An 18,177-nucleotide genomic window follows, 5' to 3' on the forward strand; every position below is an offset into this window, starting at 1 on the left:
TCTTATCAACACGGAATAACCCTCCAAAATTCTTTTCTGAAAGAAGTGATCAAGTTATAACGTTTCAAGTCAATTTTTAAGGCTACTTCAACTTCAGTGTGCTCTGCTAACTGTGCAAAAAACTGTAATTCATTTCTATAGATATATCTCTATACTAGCTCTAGATAATTTACCAAGCGGGAAACTACCACAAATCAGCATCGATAAATAAATGAAACCCAAAACGAACAGAAATTACAATAAATAACTGAGCCAAACTCAAAACGAGCAGAAATTAACATAAGTTGGGCTCAAAACCCCTATGCCTTCCCAAGGCCAGAACATAATTTGCACTTTACTGAAAAAATATAAATGTTTTTACTTTTATAACTTTAATAAATCAAATAATATTAACATTTTGATTACTAAATATCAGTATATGTACTCGTATATTAAACTGACAATGCATATTCATTTGTATTTTTTTCAGTAAAGTGCAAATTATGTTCTGACCTTGGGAAGGCATAGGGGTTTTGAGCCCAACTTATGTTAATTTCTGCTAGTTTTGAGTTTGACTCGGTTATTTATTGTAATTTCTGTTCGTTTTGGGTTTCATTTATTTATAGATGATGATTTGTGGTATTTTCACGCTTGGTAGATTATTTGATTTTAATTTTGCTCATTTTTTGTTTAATGGAGTTCTTTACTTTTCTTTGAAAAACTTATTTTGTGGACACAGTTTTTTTTAATTAATTTCTGTTCGTTTTATATTGACATTGTCTTTTCAGGGAAAAAGAAAATAATACTTTAAATCTTTTCGTTTTTTTTTAAGAATTTATAGTTTGGTCTGCTACTTGTATGCTGGAAAAAAAAATTCAGCAAAATTTAACAATATAGACCCCTTTAAAAATATGGACACAAATAGTAGTGTTTAATTTAGTTTCATACATTCTCTAGTGAACCTGAAATGGAAAAGTTGAGAACATTCGCAAAAAAATTTGTTTACTTTCTATGATTGCTTGGATACACTTGCGCTATTTTGATTTGGTCACATTTTAAGAGCAGAAGAAGCCCCGAAAATTTGAACATAACACCCTCAGTCGTTCTTGGGATACTGCTGAGGTGTCTTAGTGGGAATTAGCATCAACACGGTGCATTTTGATTTAATCTTAAGGCAACATTTATTTTTTAAACATAACGGCAATTGGTAGAGGGGGCGTGGGTAGGGGATTGTTTTTCCTCCAATCCCTTTTGATTATTAAAAAAGGCATCAGCCCTTTGTGTTGTCAATCGAATGAGCCCTTTTCGAAGTTCCTACGACAAATCCTTCGATACGAAGTGCCCTGGTCTAAACAACAACAACAAAATGATTCATTATACCCACATCTATCTCTATTATAAAAATGTCAAGCCTTCCAATCACTTTCGATTATTAAAAAGGGCACTAGGCTTTTCGATTTCCAATCGAATGATCACTTTTTGAGTTTCTACGACAACGCCTTCTATAAACACCGTATATGCCCCAGGGCAAAAATTACAACCCTCACCCTAAGGGTTGTGAGGGTGGTTGTCATCCTGTCAGAACTAATTTACAGAACTTTCAACTACGTTAAACAAAATGGCTATCTCAAAATGTTGATTGAATGTGTTTCGGGAAATGGTGGGGGTGGAAGGGGTGTTAGTTGCCTTCCAATCATTTTCGACTATTAAAAAGGGCACAAGCCACTCTAATCTCTAATTGAATGAGCCCTTTTCGAAGTTTCTTCGACAACTTTTTTGATATGAAGTGCCCTGGTCTAAAGGAAAAAAAATAATACATTGTGCCAACATCGTTCTTATATACCCCCAGGGCATAACTACAAAACGCTTGCCCTAATGGTTGTGGGGGAGTAACCTCCTCAAAAAACATATTTTCTCTCTGGAAGTCAGTTACTCTGAACAAAATGGCTATCTTAAAATTTTGATTGGATGTGTTTGGGGAAATGGTGGACGTGGAAGGGGTTTTAGCTGCGTTCAATCATTTTCGACTATTAAAAGGGGCACTAACGATTCCAATTTCCAATCGAATGAGCCCTTTTCGAAGTTTCTATGACAACTCCTTTGATACGAATTGCCCTGGTATGGAAAAAAGAACAATACATTGTGCCAACATTGTTCTTTACTTAGGCATCTCGATTGCGCTGCCTGTGATAATATCCTGAATTGCCTATTGCTCTTTTACCTACCTCTTTTCATCCGAAAAATCAGAAAGAAAAATGAACAGAAATTTAAAGTGGAAGGTAGAATTTTTGTTTCAAGAAAAATTTCTTCTTCTCCTTCCTACGAACCGATGTACATCGCGAACCCAAGATGACTGTATTTGTCTTTAAGAAACAGATTAGCCGGGATGACGGTTGAAGCCCGGAGGTCGATATCTATAGCCAAAAAAGAGAGAAAAAAACAAAAAAACCGGCGGCGTATTACTGACGCCGCCGCCGATACTGATTCATCAGCGGCGGCGTCAGCGCGCTGATTCAAGCTCGGCGGCGCGCCACCGTCTTTTCGGCGGCGCGCCGCCGACTTTTCTGCGCAGCTTCGGGGTCTACTTTTATTCTTTTCTTCACAATAAATATTCAAAGTTTCGTTCACACGTATGGATTAAGTAATCGGCGACATTAATTGACCTTGACCTAAAAAAAAAGTTCATAAATACTTGATTTAATCCTTCTTTTTCCCTAGCCAGTTACAAGAGATTGTTTAACAGAAAGAGAAAATAATTTTGAAGGACTATAACTGTTTTTAATGTGAGCAAAATATACAAGGACCTTTATAAAGGAAAGTTCATTTGAGCCCCTCCTTCCCCTTATGATATAATCATTGCATTATAATCCGTCCTTATATAATTGTAAAATATGTGGCGATTGTCACATAGTTCAATTCTTAGTCTTAGCCAATTTCAAGTTTCAGGGGGTCATAATTAGTACCCCCCCCCCCCCTGGATCTGGAATTGATTGATTTCATAATTTGAATGAGAATCGCTTTGACATCAGGGATGTAATTTGCTATAGGTCAGGGGAGCACCTTCCCCCTGACCCCAGTTTGCCTCCCCCATCTGAAACTTGTTTTCTGAAAAAATCTTGTCAAAACTAAGATAAGCCTGTATAATTCAAGCATCCACAGAAACAGATCAGTTTGTTTAGTATATGTTTGCCTGTATGGTACTATATGGACGGTTGGACACTTGATTGTTGTAAGTACTGTGTATACGATGTGAGCCGAAGAGCCTGTCTGACCCAGGCATAAAAATAAGAAAAAACATAGGGTATATACTTTCGTGAGAACTGGAGAATGACTTCAGCATAAACACATAAATATATAATCAAAAAGGACATTGAAACGTAGGAAGGAAGGAAAACATGCGAACATATAGAAAACATGGACAACCCCTGCCAAAGGGCGAAACAAGCGTTTTTTTTTTTTTTTTTTTTTTTTTTTTTTTTTTTTTTTTTTTTTTTTTTTTAATGATTAACAAGTGACTGTAGAGCAAGTAACGGTACTATGGCTTGGTTTGTCAATAGGTGTAACTATGATGCAGCTTTGGCACAATTAATCGGACATATTGACACTCCTAATCTAAAGATTATATCAGAAAATTAGACTCTCGTTGAAATTCCTTAAAATGTTTGTAATTTATAATAGGAAGGTGAAGAAGAAGAGGATGAAGAAGAAGAAGAATTAATAGAAGAATATGAAGCTGAAAAAGAGTGCAGTTTTGCTATTAAACGAGAAAGTTATATGTCGAGTTCAGCTATTGATTCCCAATCAGAAGTAACTGCCTTGGATGAGACCTTAGAAGAGACAGAGGTTAACCCAGAGGACACTGCATTGTCTGGAATTACTGGTATGATTATATTTTTTTCTTTTTTTTTTATAGTTAAATTACTAACGCCGTACTTCTCTGGATACAAAAAAAAAACGACATAAAGATCGCCTGAGAATTAAGTTTTCACTAGCGTGTGTAATTATATATTAACTGTGAGTTTAATCCCTTTTTTACTTCTGGATTGAAGATTAACGCGAGATAAATCCATATATTACTTTGGAGCTGTGGGTAGGCTATTAGAAATCTTTTCCCTATTAATTTAGATCAGTTGTAACCGAGAATTGGGTGTCTAAAGGTCATTTTGAGTATGCCTGAAGCTACTGAAAAGGAAAGAAAAATAATTGGTTGATGAAAATTAAGCTAAGATCCCGCCTTGTTTTTACATTTCAAATAATAATGTAAGGTAGTCATTTATTACTCTCACCGGTATAATCTGACTTAGGATTGGTCAACATAAAAACTTTATTCGCCACTCTGCTGTATAAGCATTATTTATTACGGAAAATTCTTTCATCTTTTATCCAGTGTTAAAATAGTACAGAAGTCTAATGCTGTAGAGTTTAAATCGTGGTACTCAAGGAGGAACTTAGTTACTTAGTACTCCTTAGGTCCTCCTGAGCCATCTGGGGTGCATAGGGCATCAACAAAGCCTCAGGAGACGTTACGTATTGGAACTGCGACAAGTATATCCTCCTACTAGGGTTGTAGTGATGTGTGAGCACTACGTAGATCACGACCATGCGTGCGTCTGAGTGTGTTTCTCGGTCTTTCCCTCTGTTGACGCCCACGCGGCTGCCATTGTTGAACTTGGTTCGGGATTCTTGAGTCCTCCATCCGAAGGACGTGGCCAAGATAGCTCCATCTCTTCTTCTTAATCACTTCAGTAATAAGTGGCTGGCCAGTTCTTCTGCGGACCTGAATGTTGCTGTCTCTTTGACGCCAACCGATATTTAGCACGCGTCTCAAGCACATATTTTTGAAAGCTGTGAGTCTTTTCTCTGTCCCAACATCTAGTTACCAGCACTCACTGGCATACAATAGCACGGACAAAACGTTGCTATTAAGAAGTCGCAGCTTTATACTCAAGGAGGAAAGGGAAACCAAATACTGAGAGTCCTCCTTGCAGGGCTTCGACTGCTCTTCCACGAAGAAGCAAGGACGTACGGAAACTCAGCATGAGTTTGCGTCTGAGCGTGTTTCTCGGTCTTCCCCTCTGTCGACGCCCACGCGGCTGCCATTGTTGAACTGGGTTCGGGATTCTTGAGTCCTCCATCCGAAGGACGTGGCCAAGATAGCTCCATCTCTTCTTCTTAATCACTTCAGTAATAAGCGGCTGGCCAGTTCTTCTGCGGACCTGAATGTTGCTGTCTCTTTGACGCCAGCCGATATTCAGCACGCGTCTCAAGCACATATTTTCGAAAGCTGTGAGTCTTTTCTCTGTCCCAACGTCTAGTTTCCAGCACTCACTGGCATACAATAGCACGGACAAAACGTTGCTATTAAGAAGTCGCAGCTTTATACTCAAGGAGGAAAGGGAAACCAAATACTGAGAGTCTTGCTTGCAGGGCTTCGACTCTTCTTCCAGGAAGAAGCAAGGACGTACGGAAACTCAGCATGAGGGATTGACTACTGGATGCCTAGAAGGACGAAGAGGGGTGTAGACTTGTGGAGGTTTGAAGGAGAAATGTAAGATTCAATGACTGGACTGTATCTAATCCCCTCGACAGTTCCCTTGCATATTTCAACATGTCTGCAACCCCATTCATTATCTGGCAATTTCTCCAAAAAAAATTTTTTTTTTTTTAAATAACAGAAAAATGTACATGAATACAGAATCTTACAAAATTGAGGGAGAAAAAAAATTTCAGGGGTTATAGGCCTAGACCTGCCCCTCCTTCCCTTTGTCCCTTGCGATTATGCTTCCTGTGAATTCTATTTTAATTTAGTGTGTTGAGTAGTTTCTGCATTTATATCTCTGATTTCATTGAAAAAAAAAGAATTAGGAATTTCAGGAAAAAAAATGGATTAGATTGGTGACAAAAAAAAAGAGGAGAGATCTCAAAATTCAGCTTTGCAGTTTTTCTGTATAAAGAAGCAAATTTTTTGGACTCAAAAACAGAATAAGACTGGTTATATCAAAAACAATATTAGTGAACAGATTTAAAACAGAAAAAGTGCACTATATACACGGTCGTATGGGTCTTAACAGCCCTCAATCGTACGAAGTGTATCAAGGTTGAATTGAAGCTAGCATTACATGTATTCTCTCTGAGTTTCCTTTGACATGCAATTCAGGCCGCCCCCCTCTTCTCCTCGCTTTAATCCTGTCAATGTGTCGATAGTTTCTGACGGTTTGAATGTAACTTTTCCTTTTTTTGAATCTAAAGATGAGACTGTCTAATGTAGGTGCAGAGTCGTTCCTAGGGGACGGGGGGTAACCGGGGGAGTTGTCCTGGGTTCTTTAGCCTGAGGGAGGGGGGTCGCCTTGGCTGGGGAATTGCCCACTTTGATTCGGCTTTCTTGCTTATTTGTGAGTTGGACGGGGGCTCTGGTGTTACTTTTGCCCCAGGCACCACCAACCCTAGAAACGGCTCTGTGTAGGTGCACCGAAACTGTGCTAGGAAGAGTATGTTCTAGAGATGGAAAGGAGAGTAAAAACCAATGGATAATTTGGAGGAATTCTAGTAGCCGCTTTCTCCTTTTTTTGTTCTCTACTGTCGTTTTAGTATTGAGTAAAAATAATATTTACAAAAAAAGTCTTTCATGGGATTCTACAGCAACGTTCTTAATCTGATAATAACGTTAAGGCGAAAGTGTGGGTAAATTTCTTAAATTAATAAGAACTAAACCACTTTCTGGGAGATAGTTTTTGGCTAAAATGCGATTAATTGTACATCTGTTTCTAATAGAGGGTCGGGAGAAGACCATCCATTAAAAATTCTTGGAAGTTACTTATTTATATTTTTTAACTAGAAAGTGCTGCATTCTAAGAACAGGTATTAGGGATTAGATCCCTCTCCCCCATATTCAAGGTTTTGTTGAACTGTATCCCTCTACCTAATATCCTAGGTACGCAGGTTTAATTCATATTTCCATCCTTGTGTGCAACAATTATGACATTTTACTCGCCATTTTAGCAAGTGACTCACACCTTTTCTGCTTTTTCTTCTAGAATTTGATTCCATGTTAGCGGGTACGTCTCGAACTGAACGAATTCCGATGTCATTAGCCGTGGACTTGGCCAAGGAAAGGGATAATTGTTTTGGTTTTGATGTAAGCTCACTTTTTAATTTATTATATTTATTTTTATTACAATTAACCGTAAGTTTACAAGAAGTTCCACAGAAGCAATTTCCGCCTATCAAGACAATTTTGTTCTTGATTGGCAATTTTAATTGCATTCTCAAGCAATTCAACAGTTTTTCTAACAGAGCAACATCTACGGAAGATGAGATTAGTTTTTTAATTGAGATTATTATTATTTAATTAATAATTTATTCTTGTATTTTATTTATGCAGGTACTAAATGTTGATTTACATCATACATTATATATGGTAAATACTGTTTTCATATTATTACTGTATTTATGTTATTTTGTACTATCTGTTATTTATATACTTAACGTATACGTTTTACGGTTATAAACTGTATTTATAACGTTTATTTAAATAATTCATATAATAATTTATAACTTAATTACAAAAACTAATAATAATTTAGCTGTAACAATACCAACCTAAGAAGACAATGTAAGGAAGAAATTTTAAAGACAGTGGATTGTGGAAGAAAACTTATTGAATATTTCGGCTATATATCTAATAGCCGTCGTCAGAAAACCAAAGAATTGGAGTAAAGACAAATTTCAGCTCATGATAAAAATGAGGAAACCAACAATAAAAGAGTCCTAACATCATAACTTTAGGCAAGCTCAGCTAGGACTGTGAACTAACGACTAAGAAATGCAAATATGTAGTATTTATGCTGGAAATCAGACTTCTAAAAAATGGTGTCGAACCAACTGAGAAAAACTGAGCGAATTAATTTAAAAAAAAAAAAAAAAAACTCGAACCCTAATGAAATAGATGGCGTTTACATCACGCAAGCACGGATTATTTGTAATAAACGAAATATGATTGTGAAATTACGGAATATTATTGTTCACAGTTGCCAGACATCGAATTTAATCATCTCACATTAATCTTTGGCATTGATAAAAAACGGGTAGCAATAGGGCCTTTGAAGCAATCTGTTCAGCTACTGAATTCTTTATGCATTATTAAATAATACTTAAAATTTTTGCCTTTTAATATATATATATATATATATATATATATATATATATATATATATATATATATATATATATATATATATATATTCCATAGAAAATTTGTTAGCGAAATAAAAATCTTTGACGATGCTGGAAAAATACCTACCCTGAGCACTAGGGTTGCTGATAATTTTTTGTTAACTTTAAGATACGAGCTCTCACATCTTGTTACAAATATCCTTTGCTCGCAAAAACCACGTACTTAAGATTGTTTAGGGGGAGGGGAGACAAAAAAAAAGAAAAAAATTATTCGATAATTTGAATAAGATGTGCCAAGAAATAAAAAATGGATTATAGGAGGGGGGAATGGGCCCTGAGGTCTTCTCCTTGTTCACGGCTCACAAGAGTATTAGAAATGAATTAAATAAAAGCTGTAAAAAAGGTTTTAAATGATTGTTACGAGTATCCTTGCTAAGTGTCATTCAATAGATCAAACAGTTCGTGGTAACGAACTGTAAGTAAGGAGCGACCCGGGTCAATAGTAACTGAAACTCTAAAATACGGAATTTTGATACCAATAGATATATCAAAAGAATCAGATTTTAATGTTGATTTCAAATATATAAGTTTCATCAAGTTTAGCCCTACCTATCAAAAGTTAAGTGCCTGAGAAAATTTGACTGATTTTCCAAAAAAGGGGGAAAGAACCCCTAAAAAATATAGAACCTTAATGAAAATCACACCATCAGATTCAGCGTATCAGAGAACCCTACTGTAAAGGTTTTAAGCTTCTATCTGGAAAAATGGAAAATTTTGAATTTTTTGCCAGAACACAGATACGTATTTTTTTTTTTTTTTTTTTTTTTTTTTTTTTTGTTTTTTTCCCCCAGGTGTGATCGTATCGACCTAGGGGTCCTAGAATATCATGGGAGGGCTCATTTGAACGGAAGTTAAAAGTTTTAGTGCTCTGTTTAAGTGAACAAAAAAAGTGGAGGGCAACTAGGCCCCCTCACACGCTCATTTTTTCCCAAAATCAACAGATCAAAATTTTGAGATAGCCATTTTGTTCAGCATGGTCGAAAATATTATAGCTATGTCTTTTAGGATGACTTAATCCCCCAAAGTCCCCGGGGGAGGGCTGAAAGTTATGAACTTTACCCAATGTTAACATATAGTATTGGTTATTTGGAAGTATATAGACGTTTTCAGGGGGATTTTTTCTGGTAGTGGGGGGGATGGGTCGGGGGTTATGTAGGAGGAAGTTTTCATTAGGAAGGGACATTGCTATGAAGGGGGCGCCGGATTTCCCAGCATTATTTGAAAAAAAGATCAGAAATTATATAAAAAAAAACAAGTTTTTCAACTGAAAGTAAGGAGCAACACCAAAACTCAAAATGAACAGAAAATATTACGTATATTTATTCTAATTAACGGCTTTTGTGATTAAGGGTTCATTTTTAAAGAATTGGACGAAATTTGAACTTTAGCGTAAAGAGCGAGGTATTGACTAGGGGGCGAACCCCCTAATATACGTATTAAAAATGTATGAATATAGAAATTCTTTACGTAAGTTAATTCGTAAGTTACGTATATTTATTACTAATAAAAACGTTCGCAAAAAAAATTAAACAACGTTCGAGAAAGCCATTTAACCAAATAAAAGTAATATTAATATGCAAATTTGGTGTTGATTATTCATGTACGGTGAGCCAAAATCAAAAACTGCATTTATTCAAAAACGTTCAAAAATTAAATAAAAAAAAACAAGTTTTTTTTTTAACTGAAAGTAAGGACCGACGTTAAAACTTAAAACAAACAGAAATTATTCCGTATATGAAAGGGGCTGTCCCCTCCTCAACGCTTCCCTCTTTACGCTAAAGTTTGACTTTCTCACAACAACTGTTTTTTTAAACAATAAAAAACTGTTTTTCTGTGCCATTTACGACATTTTTGCAGCACGATCTCTGGGGGAGGGATCTTCAGTCCATAGACCCATTTTGATTACACCCCACACTATAAGAACATAGTACAAGAAAATAAGAAATCGATTCCAAGGGAAATTGACTCCTGTCCTGAATCCAAGTGCATCTTTATACAAAGATCACACTGCCCATCGGTCATATATTTGTCTATATTAATGCAGTAAATACTATTTCTGGTCAAGTGATCCGTGTAAGCTTTTAATCCCAATTTAATTTCTAATTAGGAGTTTTGGATTGTGAGTTGTGTTTATGGGATTTTGTTTGGTATTTCTCCTATTTTGCTACGGATAGCCATTGGTTATATAGGCGGATTGTTACTCTTTTGGAAAACTCCTCATTTTTTTTCTTATTCAATTGTCCCTCTTTTGAGTCGTATTACAGTCACTAAAAAATTCGAGAATTCGGGTTCGATCCCTGGTGTGGTCAGTTTCTTGGTTTGGGACGCGGGTCAGTGGTGTGACCCTGTAAGCTTGGCCAGAGTCAACCCAGCTCTAAATGGGTACCTGGAGAAATCTGGGGAAGGTAAAACAGGAAGGGTTTGCGAAAGCATAGGTTGGCTGGCCCCCAGCCCCCCATTGCATTTCCTGGCTGAAGGGCCACGAAACGGAGATCAGCACCGCCGGTTTGGACCTTAAGGGTCTAGTGCCGCATCCTTTACCTTTTTTTTACCACTAAAAAAACGTAAGTGTTTATTCTCTTCCGTTTAAGAAAAATTTTATTAAATTTAATTTTATTATTTATTAAATTTTTATTTTATTAAAAATTTTATTATTAAAAATTAACAACAAATTTTGTGTTTGTAAAATTCACTTTTTGAGCCAGTAGTCAGTTTGAGTCAGGCTGTCAGAAAGATAAAAAAAAAAAAAAAAAAAAAAAAAAAAATCTATTTCCTTAAGAAAGCAAAATACAGAGAATAGACAAGTAGAACCGTGGCAAAGCTCTTCACCAGGGTCAAAATCATGAAAAGCCACTTTAGATTCAATCCTACATGTACCCTTACAAAAGACCAAAAAAATTTCAGCTTTTACAACTACTTTCGTTAATGTACCAGAGTAAAATAAGTATCTCATTTTTATTCGTAATTGTAAACTACGCTGTTGGTCAAAAGAAAGGCTCAAAATTACTTCTCTAAAACTTATTTTTGTGACTATTTTAATTGAAAAAATTTGTAAAAAAGAAATTCGGATAATACTTCACTATAGTAAATGGATTAACTCTCCTCTACCAACTGTTGTTTTGCTCACTCCTTTTATACCAAAATTGTGGGTGCTAATTTGGAAAATTTGGAAAACAAAAAGTATTATGTGAAAAGATTGTTATTTTCATGCTATTATTGATTTTGGGCTTTTGATTTTCGCTATTCGCCGGCCTTGTATATTTATAGTTTTCTCGAAAAACTTCCCAGTAAGCTGTCAACAGTTGTAAAGCATCGAAAGTAAAACATTTTCCAAGCTGTGATCAATTTGTGACTACTCACCTGTCAACAGTGACGAAAGGGCAACTTATACAAAGCCTTTTTGTAAAATTTTGAAAAACATTGAGCAATTTCTGTTGATTTATTGATTATTTTTCAGGATGATGAAGAGCAGATGGAAGACTAGGTGTATTTAGGTGAAGCTGCTTAATCAAATTTAACGCTTAATTTGATGGTGGCAATTATTACAATTGCTGCTTAAATCGCAGCTTTTCTTCTCTTTTTGTGTTTATAAGTATGTGATTTTTTCGTATTTAAAATGTTACTCCCCATTTTGTCTCTATTAAAAAAGGTTAAACTGTATATCTCTTCATTTCTTTGCCTTCCTTGTGCAGGGTCTCAAAGTTTAAGGAAGAATTCATTTATTTTTTTGGATACTAAGACTTCATATTAGACATTTAACCTTAGTTGTTAGGAAGGGTTGCGACCAGGAACCCGCGCAAATGCAGAATTGTTTTGTCTTACTTTTCTTCTCTTTTTAAATTTTATTCCTATGTTGCAGGGGTGTGTAAAGTAAGTATGACGGCACTGGACCCTTAAGGTCAAAACCGGCGGTGCTAATCTCCGTTTCGTGGCCCTTCAGCCAGGAATTGCTATGGGAGGGGCAGCTATCCTGTACTTTCACACACCTTTCCTGCTTATCTTCCCCTGATTTCTCCAGGTACTTATGTAGAGCTAGGTTGACTCGGGCTGAGTTTACAGAGTCACGCCAATGACCCCCGTTCCAACAACTTCAAACATGCGAACTAATTGAGGAATGTTAAGTGTTTTGTATCGTGTTTTTTTTATAATAAACCCCGTATTTAATTAAAAAAAATCGGAATACTTTCACTGTATATTGTAAGCTTGCATTAACCTAGTAGAACTACGGTGAACTTTAAGTGTTTGACCTCCGTATTCATAGCTACTTTGGTCATGTTACCCTTGACCAATAATTAAGTTTTCCTAACTGCTGTCACTGAGTGTTGTCCCTTAAGAGTGTCAGGAATTTTGCTTATGAACTCGAGGATTTTTACAGATTGGTACAGAAAAAAAACATCAAAAATTTGTTTATATACATTTTTGTTACGTTTTTACAAGTAAGGCAGAAATTTCGGTGCGGGGGGGGGGGCGGGCAAACCCTGTACCCCCCCCCCCCCCCCCCCCTTCATGAATACGGTCTTTTTTTGTTATTTTGTTGACATCATAGATTAAGACTCACGTCATCGAAATTACACGGTGTATTATCCTCAAAACCTGTTCATTCTTTTTGTTCTTCGGAAAATGGGTTTTATTGTAACTGCCGCGCAATGGGCTGGATCCTCTAATTGTTCTTCACTCTATTGCTTTACAACTGGGTTAAACTCATTGATACATTAAAATTATGTAGATTAATTAGACTTAGGAAAGTGATGCAAGAAATACATTGGCTATTTTCCGGATGAATAGGTTAATTTCTAAAAAAGACAAAACCTCTTCTGCATCTGACTTGAATGAATGATTCTTTATTAACAAACGAACACTCACAACCTCAAACTGCCGAACTTGTCGTTTTCTGTCAGGTAGCCTACATAAGCGGGTAAATGTAATCCAATGGTTAAATAATATAAAGCAAAATCTTGAATATATGAGTGTATATATACTAATGTATATCGATATGTACCTACAATGTATATCGATATTTACTTATGTTAAAAAAGGCACCTCACGTCCTCTGGGAATACAATTCATACCTGCCTTTCTCAAGACCTTCTAACTCGAAGAGTGGCGATCCTTTTAGTAAACAAACTAAGAAACTGACAAGACTTCGGTTTGTGTTGGCCTAAGGCTCCAATGCGTTCTCATTTGTTGTAGCGGTCCATAATGGGACGTTTTTTTTTACCTTGGACTATTCGCAAATTTTGGAGCTGGAGATCTTTTTTTTTTGACAGGTTATGTCTACATTCATAACAGTGATTTTTATCATGTTGTTGCTGTATTAGCTTCAATTCCTTTTTAGAAAAAAAATTATGGACCACTGATGACTCACCCACTTTTCCAAAGTGGGACAGGAGCTTGGTTTATAGTGGGACAGGACGAAAATGTGGTCTATCTTGGGTTAGCTTGACCTTCACTTATAAGATCCTACAGATATTTATTTCAGCAGCAGATCAAAAGTTTTTTGATATTTACGATATTTATTTTAATTAATTAAAAAAAACCTTTTTCCACAAAATAAGTTTTTCAAAGAAAAGTAAAGAACTCCATTAAACCCAAATAGAGCTAAACTCAAATCAAGTAATATAGATAACATGAAACTACCACAAATTAGCATGGATAATTAAATGAAACCCAAAACTAACAGAAATTACAATAAATAACCGAGTCAAACTCAAAACGAGTAGAAATTAACATGAGTAGGGCTCAAAACCCCTATGCCTTCCCAAGGCCAGAACATAATTCTACTTTACTGAAAAAAATATAAAAGTTTTTACTTTTATAACTTTAATAAATCAAATAATATTAAAATTTTGATTACTAAATATCAGTATATGTATATTAAACTGACAATGCACATACATTTGTATTTTTTCAGTAAAGTGCAAATTTTGTTTTGGCTTTGGGAAGGCATATGGGTTTTGCGCCCAACTTATGTTAATTTCTGCTCGTTTTGAGTTTGACTTGGTTCTTTATTGTAATTACTGTTCGTTTTGGGTTTCATTTATTTATCGATGCTGATTTGTGGTAGTTTCACGCTTGGTAGATTATTTGATTTTATTTTTGCTCATTTTTTTTTTAATGGAGTTCTTTACTTTTCTTGAAAAACTTATTTTGTGGAAAAAGTTTTTTTTAATTAATTTCTGTTTGTTTTGTATTGACGAAGTCTTTTCAGGGAAAAAGAAAATAATACTTTAAATCTTTTCGTTTTTTAAGACTTTATAGTTCTGCCTGCTTTTAAGACTTATAGTTCTGCCCACCCTTTTAAAAATCTGGACACAAAAAGTACTGTTTAATTTAGTTTCATACCTCCTCTAGTTGACCTGAAATCGAAAACTTGATACCATTCGCAAAAAAATCTGTTTACTTTCTTTGATTTATTGGGGGCTTTAGTTTCAGCCAAAAGAGTGGACTCGTTTGATTTCACTACATTATATACAAATTTACCAATTAATTTAGTATTTATAAATTTAAAAAAGATTATTAAGAAAGCTTTTCTTTTGGCTAATTTGCCTTTTTTTAAAATTGGTGCGTATAATAATAGAATAGAATCATAGAATCATTTTAATGAAAAACATCTGTCATAGACACATTAAAAAAAATGCACTAAAAGGCGCTGTTTTTTACATGAAAAATTTTTTACATGAAAACACTTCTCTAAATTTTATTAAAAGCACTTGTAAAAAAAGGAACAAAGGAGTTACTAAGTCTGTTTGTGCGGCACGAGACGGGCATAAGTTTGCTTTTGCTTCTGGTATTTGCGCGGACAGGCATTTTAGGTGGTAATATTGTCCTATGTACAGGACTAGACAATAAAAACTGGCCAAAACGAATCATCAGCTGAAAACGGCGATCGCGAAGGCTTGGTATTTCAAGTGACTTCAGAGCGGAGCTATAATCTACATATTTGTCGCAAAGAATGATCTTTACAGCTCGTTTCTGGATCCCCCCCAAATCATCACTTAAGTAATCTATGTGATGAACTTGTGGGCCCCAGACGGGACACGCATATTCAAGGATGGGTCGAATAAAAGTGAGGTACGCTGTTTTCAGCTGATACACTGGAAAACCTAGGCGGCGCATCGCCACCAGTGTCCGCACAGCATAATGTCCCTTCTTAACCAGCTCTTGAAGAAGGCGAGATGCACCAATTATTTTAACAGTACCACTAGTTCAAGATGTTATAGCTTAGATATGATTTATGATCTACTAGAATTTGTTCTATTTAATACTTTTATAAAATTTAATGGTAATCTATATAATCAAAGTGTTGGAATTCCTATGGGGGGTAATGCCAGTCCAGTTATAGCGGACCTGTTTTTAAGCTATTTAGAATACGATTATATGATGGATAAAAGAGAATCAAAGTAACATAAAATATTTGCTTTCAAATAATAAAAGATATTTAGATGACCTTCTGGTGATAAATTGTTCAGATTTTTTAGAGATTTCAAATAAAGTATATTCACCAGAGTTAAAGCTGGAATCTAGAAATGGGAATGGCAATTATGACCATTTTCTAGATTTAGATATTAATGTTGCACCTAATAATCCACTATTTTTTAAAATATATAATAAAACAGATGATTTTAATTTTGAAATAGTTAATTTCCCATTTCCTAAAAGTAATATACGTTCGAATATAACATATTCATCATATTTTCCCCAACTATTTAGATATGCAAGAATTTGTACTAATTGCATTTATTTTAAAAGTAGAAGTCAAATACTTAGCAATAAGCTAATCGTAAGAGGTTTTTCCGCCAATAAACTTGCTTGGCAATTTAAAAAGCTTTGTTTTCAGTACAATCAACTTTTACATAAGTATAATAAAAGTTATCCAGATATCTTAAATGATATTTTGCGGTAACCTGTCGGAGAAATATGTATTCTCTTCCCAGTATATTTTTGGAGTTTAGGGTTGGTTGCAACACATGCAGGTAAAGAATAACGTATGATATTTGGAATTTAATTCTTAGAATTTGAGTGAAAGTGAAAAGGTTCCGGGGGATGGTTAATGTTATGTAAATATTTGGAGTTAAATTGGCTGAAGGTTTGGCTTTCAGTGTTAAATGAAGGTTGGTTAAGGAAGCTCAAATTAATTTTTTTTGGGGTATATTTTTGGGGTATTTTGGATTTTGTTTATAGTTATTCCATAGGTGTCACTACATAGGGGTATGCCATATTATGGCATGGCGCGCTCATTTTGCCTGGGTAATGAAATTTAAGCGCCGAAACCCATTTTAGGCAATGAGTTTTCTTCTGATGAGCCCTGATATGTGGTGATCACCTGGGGAATATCAAATTGTTGTAGATTTAAGGTGCTATAGCTTGGTTTTGGGACAATGACTTATACTTATTGGTGTTGATTTTGCTCTATTTTGGACTTGATTTTCGGATTATCGGATTGGATATACTGTTTTGTCCTAGGGGACTGGATGGATGAGTAAGGTCTAGACCTTGTTCAAGTGTTCATTTATTTCAGTTACTAAAGTAGGAAGACAGTTTTTTTTTTTTTTTTTTTTTTTTTTTTTTTTTTATTAGCCAAGTAATTACCGTAATACATTTTATAACCCTTGACCTGACGACTGTTGGGAGAGGGTCCTACTCAAGAGTATAATTTAATAAGCTTTGAACTCAGTGGAAGAAAACGTCTATTTCAGAACATTGTTTAGATGTATACGGGATATGAGCGGGCGGAAGAGGGGCGTTAGTCATTATCCAATCACTATCGGCAATTGAAAAAGGCAATTGCCAATTGAATTTCCATTTCAATGAGCCACTGCGAAGATGCAAAGCTTTCTATTTCAAACTTTATACGCCCCCAGGGCATAACTTACAAGCCTTGCCCTGAGAGCTGTGGGGGGGTTCTCATCCTCAAAGACCTAATTTCCAGAACTTAAAACTACGTTGAATAAAATGGCTATCTCAAAGTTTTGATTAGATGTGTTTGGGGAAAAGGTGGGCGTGAGAGGCGGGTTAGTTGCCCTCTAATCACTTTCGACTATTAAAAAGGGCACTAGCCCTTTGAATTTCCAATCGAATGAGCCTTTTTTAAAGTTTCTACGACAACGCCTTCTATAAAAAACCTTATATGACCCAGGGCATAACTTACAACCCTTGCCCTAAGGGTTGTGGGGGACTGTCCTAAAGAACATAATTTCTATCTGGAAATCAACTACGCTGAACAAAATGGCTGTCTCAAAATTTTGATTGGATGTGTTTAGGGAAATGGTGGGCATGGAAGGGGTGTTAGTCGCCTTCCAATCACTTTCGACTATGAAAAAGGGCACAAGCCACTCCAATTTCCAATTAAATGAGCGCTTTTTGAAGTTTCTACGACAACTTCTTCGATACGAGGTGCCCTGCTCTAAAGGAGAAAATTAATAAATAATACATTGTGCCAACATCGTTCTTATATCCCCCAGGGCATAACTTAAAACCCTTGCCCTTAGGGTTGTGGGGGAGTGTCCTCCTCTTTACTTAGTCCCCGTTTCTTGTCTCGTTCTCGAGTGTCCCCGTTCTTTACTTAGGCAGTGCGATCGCGCTGCCTATGATTTTTACAACAACTTTCTATATAAACCTTATATGCCCACAGGGCATAACTTACAACTCTTGCACTGAGGGCTCTGAGGGGGTTATCATTTTAAAAGGCCTAAGTTCAAAAACGTTCAACTACGTTGAACAAAATTGATATCTCAAAATTATTAATGGATGTGTTTTTGGAAAATGGTGGGCGTGACAGGAGCGTTAGTCGCTATCCAATCACTTTCAACTATTAAAAAAGGCACTAGCCTTTTCAGTTTCCAATTGAATGAACCCTTTTGATGTTTCTACGACAACGCTTTCAATAACAACTTTATATGCCCAAGGGCACAACTTACAACCCTTGCACTGAGAGGGTTATCATCCTAAAAGACACAATTTCCAGAA

General features: G+C 35.7%; 1 protein-coding gene across 3 annotated transcripts in view; it reads left to right on the plus strand.

The window, feature by feature from the left end:
* The window catches only part of LOC148952570 (uncharacterized), an 81,493-nt gene extending 69,622 nt beyond the window's left edge, over window positions 1-11,871 (plus strand). For all 3 annotated transcript variants that reach the window (XM_089089021.1, XM_089089023.1, XM_089089022.1), the window contains exons 14-16: window positions 3,658-3,859; window positions 7,014-7,114; window positions 11,669-11,871. In XM_089089021.1, the coding sequence (XP_088945147.1) occupies window positions 3,658-3,859; window positions 7,014-7,114; window positions 11,669-11,695 (330 nt within the window). In that variant the 3' untranslated portion in view covers window positions 11,696-11,871. The remainder of the gene's footprint in view (window positions 1-3,657; window positions 3,860-7,013; window positions 7,115-11,668) is intronic.
* Window positions 11,872-18,177: the final 6,306 nt, after the last annotated feature.

The sequence above is a fragment of the Artemia sp. Qi Xiang Cuo genome, chromosome 5 (assembly GCF_049724085.1).
Source record: "Artemia sp. Qi Xiang Cuo chromosome 5, ASM4972408v1, whole genome shotgun sequence".
Taxonomy (NCBI): domain Eukaryota; kingdom Metazoa; phylum Arthropoda; class Branchiopoda; order Anostraca; family Artemiidae; genus Artemia; species Artemia sp. Qi Xiang Cuo.